This window comes from Vipera ursinii (assembly GCF_947247035.1).
Source record: "Vipera ursinii genome assembly, chromosome: 5".
Taxonomy (NCBI): Eukaryota; Metazoa; Chordata; class Lepidosauria; order Squamata; family Viperidae; genus Vipera; species Vipera ursinii.
Window position 1 is genome coordinate 84,352,542 of NC_139518.1, and position 14,343 is coordinate 84,366,884.

A 14,343-nucleotide genomic window follows, 5' to 3' on the forward strand; every position below is an offset into this window, starting at 1 on the left:
ATAAATAGCATATTTTCCAACATGGCTTTAATACTCATGCAGCATTTTCATTCTGAATATTGTAGAATTGCTATGGAACTTAACATTCATTTTTTAAAAAAATATTTATGTGCCCTTATTGATATCAACATTGATATCAAAATTGGATAATTTGAAGCCCCAACATAAGAGCTGCATGCTTAGAACGGTTATAATATATTTGCATTAGTATCCATCATGTTTCCTCCTCAAAAGTTCCCTCTTCTTTTAAGTATTAGGGCCAATTAAAAAAATAGTGTGAGGATTTATTCTTTGGACCTGCAGGAGCAAAAATGGTTGGCTGGCATCCAGTATCCAGAGCACAAAGATTTCTCTATCGCAGTTGGTAACTGCTGTCTAGAATAATAGGTAATTTCCAGTACTTAATAGAGCTTTAGGTCACCTTAGTTTAACAGCATTGCTGCATTATGTCCTGTATGTTAAACTTGGAGCAGGTTTAAAACAGTTCACAGTGCATATAACGGGACTAGAAAGCTACATTGGGGCCAGTGTGATTTAAATATACTAATTTGTACTGCATGAATCAAAATGCTTTGGACAGTATGAATACTTGCTTACATTTGATCTTAACCTACAGTTTGAAAAGCTGTAAGAGTAGTACTGCTTTAATCTGAAATTAAAGTGTTTTCTTCAATATCTAAACTGGTTTTAACCATATTGATATGTATAGGTGTGGTATATTTTAAGTCTTGTATTTAGATTTCTATATGTTCTAAATATAGAACTGGTCCCTCCCTGTCCTTTTACATTTTAGAAAGAGATCAGCCTTCGCTCTAGATTTTAAATTTGATGCTCTTTCTAAATGTACTCTGAAGGGATATATTTTAATTCTGATTATTTAAAATAAAATGGAGTCGGGCTGTGTTTTCATACTCTAAGTTTCTTCTCTAGCCTGAACAAACTTTGGCTATTCAAATTGGGGTATTGTAGGAATAAAAAACGTTAAATTTACAGTAGCTTCAGAACTGGAAATTCGTCATACCTCTTATTTATATATTGAGAAATCATGTTCTGCGGTTGCTCTTTTGGGGTATTTAATATATACTTTTACAATTTTCGTAAAGTATTTTTAACTTCTCTGTGTTTTTTTAAATGCTATTCATTTAATATTTTCTTATTTTCTTGAAGGAACATTAAAAGCTTATCAGACATTCAAATTGTACAAGTGACCTGTGGCTACTTCCATTCCCTTGCACTTTCTAAAGGTAAACCGTATTCTTAGGTGCATTTATGTCTGTCTAATTTCAAAATACTTTCACTGTCACTAAGATCATACAGAAGTTTTTTTGTATAACGTGATCTGATCATTTGCTAGGGAAGGGTTTCTCGATCTCAGCAATTGTAATGGGAATTTTGGGAGTTGGAATCCATACAGCTTAATGTTGCTGGGCTTGAGAAATACCTTGTTAAGGAAAATAAATATATTAAAGAGCAATAAACACTTTTCTGGATATTTATCCAACTATGCTCAAATGCACTTACTATCTTTCGTGCCTCTTTCTTTTTATAAACTAAAGTATCACCTTCAGTCCTTATGTTATCAGCCAATGCAATATGCCATACTCCAGATTTAAAAAGAAATTCTTCTTTGAACTATGATCTGTTGCCCAATCTGTTTTGATTTCAGTCTTCTTTTTTATACAATTTTGAATGGGCTTCTCTTTCTCCTGAGCCTTCTGTTTTGCTTGAATTTTGCACTGAAAGAAATAATCTGATTCTTTAATTTGATTCTTACCGTGATTTTTAACTACGGTTTGTTTTTGTTTCTTTTCAACAGGAAGTGAAGTTTTTTCCTGGGGTCAGAATAAGTATGGACAATTAGGATTAGGTTATGAATATAAAAAGCAAGCATCTCCACAATTAATCAAATCTTTATTAGGGATCCCTTTTGCCCAAATAGCAGCAGGCGGTGCCCATAGCTTTGTACTTACTCTTTCTGGAGCAGTCTTTGGATGGGGCCGAAACAAATTTGGACAACTTGGTCTTAATGATGAAAATGGTAAGATCTAAATTGCAGGTTTTAAAGTGAACTTCTATGATAAAAATGGTTCTGTTCTACTCAGTGCTCAAATTGTTTGGGTTAAAGGCCCGAGCTCTCTGAATTACAAAATCTTGCTGAAATTTGTTGTGGCTCTTATTAAACTACATAATAATGCTCTGCATTCCTTAATTGTTAGAACAAGAGCACTTTCAAAACAGTGGATGAATTGTGTTAAATTATCATTCTGAAATGTTACTTCCTGATGCCCTGCACTGATGCTTAATGCAATACATTCTGTGAAATTATGAACTTTTAAGTTGCATCAAAGTTCCTACTGAAGGCATCTGTAGTCTATCAAATGAGATTACTTCTGTATTTTTGTACATGTGTAATTTTCCACAATTTATAATTTACAAAAGTATTGCAATTTTTAGATAGATACGTCCCCAATCTTCTGAAGTCACTAAGATCCCAAAAAATTGTTTATATCTCCTGTGGAGAAGATCATACTGCAGCTCTTACAAAGGTGTGTTCAATCTTCTCTTTGGTTTTAGATTTTGGATCGGGATGCAAGTAAAAGACTTAATAGTTCTTGATAGTCTTATCCCATATAATTGGGTTGCATCAATAATGTAGCCAGAAATACCATGTCTGCCTGTGAAATCTATTAAGCCTATTGCTGGTACTCTGATGCTAGAAAATTGTTGCCTTTTAATTACCACGCTTAGGGCACTATGCTTAGGGCCTTGTGCCACCATTGTTCTGCATTTTCTAATTCCATAGCCAGGGCAGAAGATTGAGTCATGGGCACTCCTTGTTTCTCTCCTCCTTCCACATGTCAGCCCTGATGATAGGCTCAATTCGTATACTAAAGTTGTATTCTTTTTTTGAACCGTGTAATAAACTCATCAACGTGGGCAATGTACATAAATTTCCAGGAGGTATGATTTAAAATCTAGACAGTAATTCCACTGTTTATTATTAGTTTAACTTGCTGCAAAGCAGAATTTGATATACAGGTAGTCCTCACTTACTGACCATTTGTTCAGTGACTGTTGAAAATTATGACAGTTCTGAAAAATAACTTTATAGCCCATTTATGATCTTTACAGTGTCCCTCACTCATATGATTACCATTACAATCAGTATGTGTTGTCCTTTTCCTGACTTTTTTTCTTTGCTTTGCCCCCTCCCCCTTGGAAAGCAGAGAGATTGGAGAGAGGGTTTGCAAGAGAGTAAGCAGTTAACTCTTGCACATTGAAAGCAATGTGATTGCACCAGCAGCAGGCTGGGAACCACAGGTGTCCTATGCAAAGAACTTATAGTGCCCTCTGGAGCTCTCCTCATCTCAGTCCCTCCACTCTGCCTAGGGGGCTGCAGTACAGTCACGTTGCTTTCAATGTGTACAAGAAAGTAAGCAGGCACTTCAGAATTCCAAAGGGTGGAATTATGAGGCAAACAAATGCAGAAGGTGTGAAACTGAATACAGTAGTGTTGTCTCTTTCTAGCACAGCCTTGATCACATGATTTCCTACTTGATGACTGCTTAGTGGTGGAGTTGCCTATCCCAATTAGAGTCATTAAGCAAGGACTGCCTGGGGACATTCCAGTCTCTAGGTTGGGAATTTATAGTGAGGAACTCTGCTTAAACTGCATTTTTGCAGGTGCTAATTTTACACCTTTGATTTATAGTTGATCAGAGCTGTTATATTTGCAAATTCGTCAGAATCTTTAAATTTTAAAGGGATGCAGTCATTTTATTTCTTTTAAATTTATATTATACACCTCAGTTGTTTAGAATCTGATATATATATTTATGATTATAATCCATTTAGGCAATTTTTATTGTTCCTTTATACATACTGGGCAGGTATTTGTATATGTAAAACATAGTGAAGACATTGACAGATTACATTCCAATTTGAAATATCTTTTAGGAAGGTGGAGTGTTTACTTTTGGAGCTGGAGGCTATGGGCAATTAGGCCATAACTCTACTGCGCATGAGATAAACCCCAGAAAAGTTTTTGAACTTATGGGGAACATTGTCACACAAATTGCCTGTGGAAGGTAAGTGTGTTGTTAAATGGAACTGCAAAATCATTTTTGAGTATCAGTATCTTGAAAAGTATCAATCCTAACTTGACTTTATAGCTATTATAATACATTTTTACGATACATTTTTAGAAGTATTTGTTGGCCCAAATACTCTACTGTCTTTTAGTTATATATGAAAACTGCTGGGTTTATGGAATTATGGAATTCTGCCAAATTAGTAGATAGACAATAGAGTGGTGTATGTTGTTGTATTTTTTGAACCTGGATTCATAATATGGATTTACATTTAGGGGACTTGCTAGAGTTAAAATAGAACAGACATGTCAAACTCATGACGTCACGCTATGTATCAGAGCTTTTTTGCCATTGCTGGCAATGGGGTGGGTGTGGTTTCCCGATGATGCGTCTGGCCCGCAGGCCGGCAGTTTGACACCTCTGAGGTAGAAGGAGGGACCAAGCCTCCTTCAGAAACAGGTAGTTGTGTAGAGTTCCACCTGGATCTAGTCTTAATATTGTAGTTAAAAAAATCCACTGTAACTGTTTAAGCATAGATTTATATCTAGCTAGCTTCATAAGATAACGTTTTTTTCAAAGTGGGCTTCTCTGGCCCAGCTGAAGTATTAATTACTTCAGGAGCTTTTTAAAAAGCTTTAATATTCAACATTGTTCTTGAAAAGCAGTCAGATGTGAAGTGAGCATCTTGTTCCAAGTTAAAAGTCCATAAAGAAAGAGATTACTAATTTTTCCTACTTCACTTAACAAAGGATTTATTTGATGCTCATTTGCAAACTGGTTTAAGTTTAATATGTTTTAATTTGAATGTGCAGTTGTTCGTTCAGGATGTTTACTGTGATTCTGATCACAATTCAGAATAAGGTCATTTGGCAATTGCATCTGTTTTCCATCAGCAGCCATGAGGTGACTATATTAGATAAGAATGCTCTGCCCAAGACATTCTACTCTACAGTGTTGGTTCTCCTCTCTGTGCCTTTATAAGGTGGTGTCCATCAAGCACTGGGAGGTTACAAAACAAAGATGTAGGATTGTTGGAACTATCAAGATGGCTTCAAAATGACTTAGCGGGAAGCATAATTTAACATATCTAAATTATAGCCCAGGAAGGTATTTTTTAAGAGGGATGATTACAACTTTTGTTTGAAGTCAGTTCAGTTATGTCAGACTAAACTGACTTCTAAAGGATCCAGATATGCTTTTTGAAGCACTCTTCTAACAGGCATAATAAATTAATACCTACTTACTCTTATTGAGAAACCTTGTTGGGGGTTCCAGCAATGTGCTGTTACAGAGAAAAGGCTGCTATGATTTAGACAATATGATAATTCATAAGACCCAAGGGATGAGTTAATTGCCTTAGCACAATGTTGTTCCATAGGCATAATAAGCTTCTATTCACTGGATTGCAAGCTTTGTTCTTTCGGGGGCCATATCATTCCTTGTTGATGTTCTTACGGGATATTGCAATTAACCTGAATTAATTTAAGGTGTGGTTTCATTCTGTAAGTGTAAAGGTAGAGGAGAGAGATAGTCCAAACATTTTTAAAGCTTCTGTTTTCTGAGACAGTGGGTTCTGAAGGTAAAATAATAGAAGTGATCTCCTCAGCCATGCATCTTTTCTTTCAAGACAAGTGCTTCTATTCCTCCACTGCTTCCTTATTTTGTTCCCAAGATTAAATCATGAGGAGCTCTGTTGTTTTGGGTTTCGTGTGATATGAAAACTTATTCCTTGTGGTTTCCAAACCTTTATTTTTTTCTCCCACTAAAATACAAACAAACAATATATGGCTTAGCCAGATTCAATACAGGTAGTCCTTGACTTATAACAGTTCATTTAGTGACTATTCAAAGTTATAGCGGCATTGAAAAAAGTAACTTATAACCATTTTTCCACACTTATAACCACTGCAACATCCCCAGGGTCATGTGATAAAAATTCAGACGCTTGGCAGCTGACTCACATTTATGATGGTTGCACTATCAGAGGGCCACGCGATCATCTTCTGTAACCCTCTGACAAGCAAAGTCAATGGGGAAGTCAGATTCACTTAACTGTGTTACCGGCTTAACAAATGCAGTTAACAACAACTTAAGAAATGTGACAAAAATGGTCATAAAATGGGGCAAAACTCAAACAAATGTCTCATTTAACAACAGAAATTTGGGGCTCAATTGTCACAGATCGAGTATCCGTAGTACTTGAAACTGGGGACTCAGGTTAGCTAAGCTGCAAATAAATAATTTTTATTTTGAATGTCATTTTAGAGTAGAATCTGGTATTTCCTCATTTCTCACTTCCTAGATGTTTCTTTCCTCCTCGTTGCAGGCAGCACACATCTGCATTTGTTCCCTCGACTGGAAGAATTTACTCTTTTGGTCTCGGAGGGAATGGACAGTTAGGCATGGGAACAACCAGTAATAGGAAAAGTCCCTTTCCAGTTAAAGGAAATTGGCTTCCATACAGTGGCCAAATTCCACTGAATTCAGGTGATTATATCTATTCTTTATTTGTCTGAAGTGTTATTGGATTAAAGTGCTGTTGGAGATACTGGCTGGGTTCATGCATTATTCTACAGTATCATGGTTTATTTGTTGATGTAATCTTTTACATTTACCGTAAGCCATGGTTTATGCTTTGCATGTTGTGCACACTCAGTTTAGTGAACAAATCTGACTAGACCAGGGGTAGGCAACCTTGGCTCTTTTATGACTCGTGGACTCCCAGAGGCTGGCTCAGGAAGTCCACGAGTCAGGTTGCCTACCCCTGGACTAGACCATGACTTGTTGGTACATACATGCCATTGTGATAAATTTAGTTCTTGGTAGTATAATTTATATCTCATGAAAAGATCTTTATTAAGCATACAAGTAGTAACAATACATTGCAATACAATTTTTAAATCATTTCTAAACAAGGAAAATCTGGTTCTTAGGAAACTGCCAGCACCAATTTATTCTATAAGATTATGAAAAAATAATTGTAAATATAATACAAAATAGAAACTCTTCTTGTTGTTAAGCCCTGGAATAAAACATTTTAACTGAAGTATCTGTTAAGTTAGCTAATGTGTCAGAGTTACAGTAGAGTTAGCTAATGTGTCAGAATTACAGTAGTTACATAAACTAATTTCACTTTTAAGTAACTAAAGTGGCTAGTCCATTGAAGATATTCTTATTTTAATTATAGATGGTGAAGATTACTATTGTGTAAAGAGGATTTTTTCTGGTGGAGACCAAAGCTTTTCACATTATGTTACTCCACAGGTATGTTTTTTTATTTTGATTGATGAGCTTGCTTCTGTTTTACTAAACATAATCCCTGAATTTGATAATAGAAACAGATGCTAGTAGGTTTTTCCCCTTTTCAGGAGCATAATTGGTGTATCTTGTTGTATTTTAGCTTGCTTAATTCCCCCCCCCAAAGATTTTCCTAGAATTTAAATTATTAGATAATTGTATGATTTGTTGGTTAGTATCTGTGTAATTATTGAATTTGATTATGTGTCATCAAGCTGTTTTTGACTCCTGATGACCATAAAGATAGATTTTCTTCTTGATGATCTGCCCCAGTCTGGTCCTTCAGATGTATCATCACCACTGATCCCTTCCATCTTGCTGCTGGTCATCCTGCTCTTCTCTCCCACCTTTCCCAGCAGTAGAGCTTTGTCATAATGTTTGTGTGTCATAGACACAGAAACTGTGTCATAATGTTTCCAATGTAACATAATTTGGATTTGAATTATTATTGTGTAATTACTACATAATAATTTTGCTTTCAAACATGGTGGATTAATCTGACACTACCAGTTTCATGTTTGAACAAGTCAGCCTGCCTGAATTGAACAGAAGCAGATAGTAGTCTATATTTTACTTTTAAAACAATTTCAAGAAATGAAAAGTAGCCAAGAATGAAGTGCCTTAAAAATAATAATAATAATACGACAAGTTATAAAAAACCCCTATTATAAAGATTATAATAGAACAACTTAAAAAAGGGATCGTGCGTGGTTTGGTCGTTGCTCATTACTGTGACTTGTTTTCATGGTATTAATGATTTTATTATTTAGCATTGTGTGATAAAATAAGGCTGGCTTTAGTGCAGGTATAAATAAGACAATAAATGAATTATTTCAGTTCTGAGCCCAGGGGTTTGAAGTTTGTGAAACAGTTTCTTGTGATACATCATTTACTACTTAAATGCAGGCTTTGGTACCAGCAGATGACTTCAGATATCCGAATGCTTCAAAACAAATCTGGACTGTGAACGAAGCTTTCATTCAGAGATTAATAAACTATTCGTCTTCAGGTGCAGGGAGACTCCCCGTGGAGATAGCAAAGTAAGAATTATTTCTGCTTTACATCAATCCTATAAAACAGTCTTTCCTAACCTTGGCAACTTTACATATTACATAATCAGTTCAATCTTACCTCATCATCTGGAGCCATAAAATAAAAACTCTGGAACTAAACTCCTAAACGTACTCCTCAAGGCAGTTTATTTGAGCGTCACTAACCCAGGAGATGCAAAACTTGGTGATATTGGTGAGTTCATTGTTTAGAACAGGGGTCTTCAAACTGGGCCCTTTTATGACTTGTGGACTTTAACTCCCAGAATTCCTCAGCCAGGTGTGCCTGGCTGAGGAATTCTGGGAGCTGAAGTCCACAAGTCATAAAAGGACCAAGTTTGAAGACCCCTGGTTTAGAAAGAAAACTGGGGTATTAATGCCACAAATCATGTGCTGGCGGCGGGGGGGGGGGATGAGGACCATCTGAACATTGAATATGGGTCATAAATACCCTCCCAGGTCGGCCCGTCAGAATCTGGCTAAGCAATCGTTCATAAATTAAGGACTACCTAAGATAATATTTTAAATGTAAAATTGACTGACCGGCTTTTTACAAATTGATAAATAAATTTAAAAACACACACACAAAAGGAACTAAAATGGCAGATACAACAAACCTAGATGAGAACACACAAAAAAAGAAAAGGGTGTGTTAGTCCCACTCGCTAATGGCCTTGTATATTTTTTCTTTTTCCTTTTTTTTCTGGTAATAGTGAAATAGATGGAATGTTTTCTTCTGCTGGTTGCCTAAATGGAAGCTTTTTAGCTGTCAGGTCAGTGGATAATAAACACACAATTGAATGAAATCCTTAACGTTGTGTTTATTTAAAATATAACAAATACGTAAAAAGTAACATTTATCTTTCTTCTCTTCTGTAGTAACGATGATCACTACAGAACAAGTGCCAGATTCTCAGGGGTGGATATGAATACTGCCAGGCTTTTATTTCACAAACTTGTACAGCCAGAACACCCACACATATCTCAGCAGGTTGGCCTAAAAAAATCTTTTCAAGCTCATTTCGATTCTGTCGCGTGCTACTCTGTGTTATCGTCTGCACCGTATTCTTTTTATTGTGTTGTGCACGGGGAAATTTGAATAGCGAATCTTATTTTAATTTAATTTTTTATTTCTAAATGGACCAAACGTGTGAATTTCCTCAAGATCCTTTACACAACAAAATGGAATGATAAATAAATGTAGTAGAAATCTGGTTCGTTTGTACTTTTTATTCGGGATTGTGTAACAAACTGTGAATGGGTGTTCTTTGTCCCAGTTTGACAAAGTGAAGCCTTATTTGCTATTTAGCTCCTGCAAAGTCCTCGGGAATAGCAGTAAAGAATTTACGAAGCAGGTAGTTGGATAGAGAGCAGCAAACAACAAAAGGTGAAGCAAATACAGTTTTCTTCAACTGTGTAATTTTTAGTTTTATGTTTAGATGTAACAAATACATTTTTGGTAGCAGGGATGTCAACCTTTCTTAAAAAGGTAAGAAGGTGGCCTCAACAAAGCAACACGCAAAATCAGACAGAGCTTCGATTGCTCTGACAATGATGCTGTCTTGCCTTTTTAAATTTTTTATCCCGCCTTTATTATTTTTAAAATAAGGCAGTGAAAATATCTAATACTCCTTCCTCCTCCTCCTCCTCCTCCTCCTCCTCCTCCTCCTCCTCTTTTCCCCACAACAACAATCTTGTGAGAAGAGTTGGGCTGAGAGGTAGTGACTAGCCTAGGGGTCTTCAAACTTGGCCCTTTTATGACTTGTGGACTTCAACTCCCAGAATTCCTCAGCCAGGCACGCTGGCTGAGGAATTCTGGGAGTTGAAGTCCACAAGTCATAAAAGGGCCAAGTTTGAAGACCCTTGGACTAGCCCATCGTTTCTTTTTCATGCCTAAAGTGGGACTAGAATCTCCTGATTTCTAGCCCCGTTTAGTATTATTTGGAACAGAAATAAATGGCCCAATTATGCTAGCTTTATTTTAAAATATGTACTTTGCTTTTAAAAATGAGTTTTTAAAATTGCACAAAGAATAATATGCATCTCTTTGTATTATTCTTACTGGCTTATTTTCCCAGAACAAGCTTTTAATTTAAAACTAGATTCTGTCTTGCACAACGTCCCCAGGTGGCAGCCAGCTTGGAGAAGAACCTTATTCCTAAGCTGACCAGCTCCTTGCCTGATGTGGAAGCATTAAGACTATTTCTAACACTTCCAGAATGCCCCTTGATGAACGAAGCAAACAATTACATGACTTTGGCTATTCCATTTGCAACTGCTATCGTGAATCTAGAAAAAGCTCCATTGAAAGTACTTGGTAAGGTTGGTTTGTTTAATGTCAATTATAAATATGTAGGTGGTACTCTTCTGCAAAGAATGAGTACATTGCAAAGCTCAGGTAGGTGTGTATATTCTGCAGTACCTGGGTTGTTTTTTTTATTCTTAAACTATTGAAGAGAAGTATTGTTATAAGTTTACTTTCATACGTCTGATAAGTAGCAAAGCTGTGGTTATTATTAGTAATAAAACTGTAAAATAGAATTTATTTTTGGGTTTCCCATATGAAGTTGGACCACATTGTTAAGAATAGTTGTTAGTGAAGGACATATATTAAGAACTAGATAGATTCAGAAGAAGACCCAATGATGCCTTCTGTCAGTCACAGTTTTTTATACCCTTTCAACCATTACGATATCCTTCGTGTCCATTAACTGTTGGGGAAGAACGTTAAATAAGTATTGGGGAAATTTCATTTTAATATGGTTTGAACAAGAAGAAGTGATGAAGTTTTAAAGCCATTCTTGTGAAAAGTTTAACAAAGTTTAATAATTCATTCTGATTTTTTTTTAAAAATCTGTTCAGATGGCAGGAGATGGAAGAGGAGGGTTCACATTTTGCCTTTTTGGTGCCATTGTGAAGTTATCTCCCAATGGTAGAAAATGGTAGAAGATTCAAGACAGAATGGTTCCTAATTGAAAGTATACTAGGGGCAAATTGCTGAAGCTCTTCCACTTCATTCCGTACTCCCTGTTTAGTTAGCTGTATTTTTTTTCTTTTGGTTCTGGTTTGACGCTGTTATGGTTTTTGTAAAAAAAAAAAGAACCAATAGCCCTGTAAACTATGATACTAAGTTTAGCCCTTCAGAGGAAGAGACTGAACAGGTAATCATTCAGACTGAATTTTTAAAAAAACATTTAGTGTCAGGTTAGTTGTTTCCAAAACAGATTGGACAACTATTTGATTGGCAGGTTCCAGGTTTCGTCCTGGAACAGGGGATTGGACTAGAACAGGGCTAGGCAACCTCGGCTCTTTTATGACTCATGGACTTCAGCTCCCAGAATTCCTGAGCCAGCATGGCTGGCTCAGGAATTCTGGGAGTTGAAGTCCATGAGTCATAAAAGAGCCGAGGTTGCCTACCCCTGGACTAGAAGGTCTCTGAGGTAGGTCCCTTCCAGCCCTATGATTCTATCTTCATTACAGAATTTTGAGCACTCTTTTGCATTGGTGCTAGTTTGGTTTGAGCACTCTCAAGAGTTAATATAGGGGGATTTTATTAGTCGTTGTGTTCCTAAGGATCAGTTTTATCCTATTTATTTTTAAGTATGGTGCAGACAATATCCAACGTTCTTATTTTTCAGCTAGTTCTCTATACATAAAGTTTAGACATAATAATAGATGCAATGTAGACTAGCAACTTCTTAGATAAGATAGAATTGTAGGAATCTACTAAGCCAATCTGGCAGGGGAAATACAATTTGTTTCAGGTGACATTGTGTTTTGACCAAAGGGTTAAGATCACATTTTGAAAGCCCTTTCAATATTTATTATTGCTTTTTGGAAGATCCAAACTTTTCTGCCACTTGTCTTGCCTTTGACCAACAAGTAATACACAGCAATGCATGAGTTAATTAATGAGTTAATTATACTCTTATTTTCTTAATCATGAGAACCATGATTTGTTTAAAGAGTGCCATTTCTCAAAAAGAAGATCAGGAGTATTAAAATACTGCCAAACTACAAATCAAAACAGCAGTGCAGCATCAATTTAGAGAACATTTTGGTCTCCAATTTTCAAATTGGTTTCAACAATTTTGATTGTTGTCTAAAACTGAATAGTGTATTTTTTTATTCTAGAAAGAAATTCACAACTGGGGTATCATGATCCAAGAGAGTCTATCTCAAGTTGCAATAATTTGAGCCGTTCACACAGTGGGGACATCTCCCCTCTGGGTTTAATTTGTTTGCTATTATTGTTCTTTTGTTGTGTGCTGTTTTTGTGTCACTCTTTGTTTTTAAATATTTTAACAACTGCAAACTGCACAGAATCTCTGCAAATCAGGCAGTATATAAATTTAATAAATGATTATTTACTACTACTGTTACTGTTACACCACACATGGCTGGAGAGTACTGAAGGAGCTAGCCTTTTAAATATTTGTCATAAGTATTTTAATGCTTTATATTTTGATATGAACATCTTGTAAATACATTTGTGGCTGGTGCAGAAGAGTGTTTGGAAATGGCAACTGCCAATGAAAGTCTGTGCTTTGCTAAGCAATCCCACTGATCCTGTAACAACGGCACTGGTTTCCAGACATAAGCCAAAGATGCTTAAACACTGTCTTCTATATGATATGAGCCTCCTCAAAGTTCTTTTTTGCTGGTCCTGAAACCTTGACAAGAACTTTTTTGTAAGAAACTCAACTGAGAAATTTCTAGGGAGCTGCTGTTGATTCTTTAGTTTTTGAAGCGTGTCAGCTTCTACCTGTACTTTTAGACACTATTATTTCTGCTCACTGTTTTTAAACATGGGTTGTCTCCTGTTTTACTTGGTTTAGCATGTTTGCTTACTTTAAATCTCAGTATAATTACAGAGGTTTTTCATGATTCAGAAGCAACTTAAGAAGTTTTTAGTTACAATATATAGTACATGAATGTTCTGTTTGATGTCGAGTTAAAACAGTTGGTGAAATGAGGTCGTAGAGAATGTTAAAATAAAAATTAATTCAACAAGCTGTAGAATGCTTCAGTCTCATAGAGTAACTGCCACCTTCTCACCTGTCTATAGAAAACTGGTGGTCTATATTGGAACCTCCATTGTTCTTCAGAATAGTGGAACTTTACAAAGATGTTGTAGTCCATCTTCTGAAACTGTACAAGTTGGGTATCCCTGCTTCAGAGCAAAGAATCTTTGCAAGCTGCCTACATGCTTCGCTCAAAGTTTTGGAAATATTACATAGGGTACGTCTTGGAAATCTGTATTCTTATTTGCAAGTTAAGGTTCAGATTATATCTTATCTTCGGTATAATTGATACAAATATTAATTTATGGGTCTAAGATCTTTTAGAGCGCCTTCTTATTTTGTAGACAATTGGAATTTGGCAACTGTAATTGTCATTGGAGGGAACGTTATCTTCTAGTGAAGAGAAATGCTTTAATTTAATAAAGCATCTGAACTGTAAATCTAAGCAAATGAATTAATATCAATTTTACAAGTTCAGTAGAAATTAATATTTAAGCCAATTTTTCAAAAAACAAACAACCCCCCAAGCCCTTATTTTGCTACAATATGCCAAGCCAAAGTTGACGTGGTCAGATCACACTTGCAGACATTTAATTTTGATATCAGTTCAAATTAGTGATCACAGTACCACTTTAGATCCACTACACCAGGGGTCTTCAAACTTGGCCCTTTTATGACTTGCGGATTTCAACTCCCAGAATTCCTCAGCCAGGCACACTGGCTGAGGAATTCTGGGAGTTGAAATCCGCAAGTCATAAAAGGGCCAAGTTTGAAGACGCCTGCACTACACAGTGCCACTACTATTATAAAACTTCAAACTGAATTTTACCACCGTTGCACTCTTTAACCAGTTTTCTGTGATTTAACAAAAAAAAATGTATA

The 14,343-nt window shown here is 36.0% G+C and overlaps 1 protein-coding gene across 3 annotated transcripts in view; it reads left to right on the forward strand.

The window, feature by feature from the left end:
• The window catches only part of HERC4 (HECT and RLD domain containing E3 ubiquitin protein ligase 4), a 52,488-nt gene that overhangs the window by 12,212 nt on the left and 25,933 nt on the right, over positions 1-14,343 (forward strand). For all 3 annotated transcript variants that reach the window (XM_083364624.1, XM_083364625.1, XM_083364623.1), the window contains 11 exons: positions 1,168-1,244; positions 1,817-2,038; positions 2,455-2,546; positions 3,958-4,088; positions 6,418-6,578; positions 7,279-7,355; positions 8,295-8,428; positions 9,151-9,210; positions 9,317-9,428; positions 10,565-10,754; positions 13,506-13,678. In XM_083364624.1, coding sequence (XP_083220750.1) covers positions 1,168-1,244; positions 1,817-2,038; positions 2,455-2,546; positions 3,958-4,088; positions 6,418-6,578; positions 7,279-7,355; positions 8,295-8,428; positions 9,151-9,210; positions 9,317-9,428; positions 10,565-10,754; positions 13,506-13,678 — 1,429 coding nt within the window. The remainder of the gene's footprint in view (positions 1-1,167; positions 1,245-1,816; positions 2,039-2,454; positions 2,547-3,957; positions 4,089-6,417; positions 6,579-7,278; positions 7,356-8,294; positions 8,429-9,150; positions 9,211-9,316; positions 9,429-10,564; positions 10,755-13,505; positions 13,679-14,343) is intronic.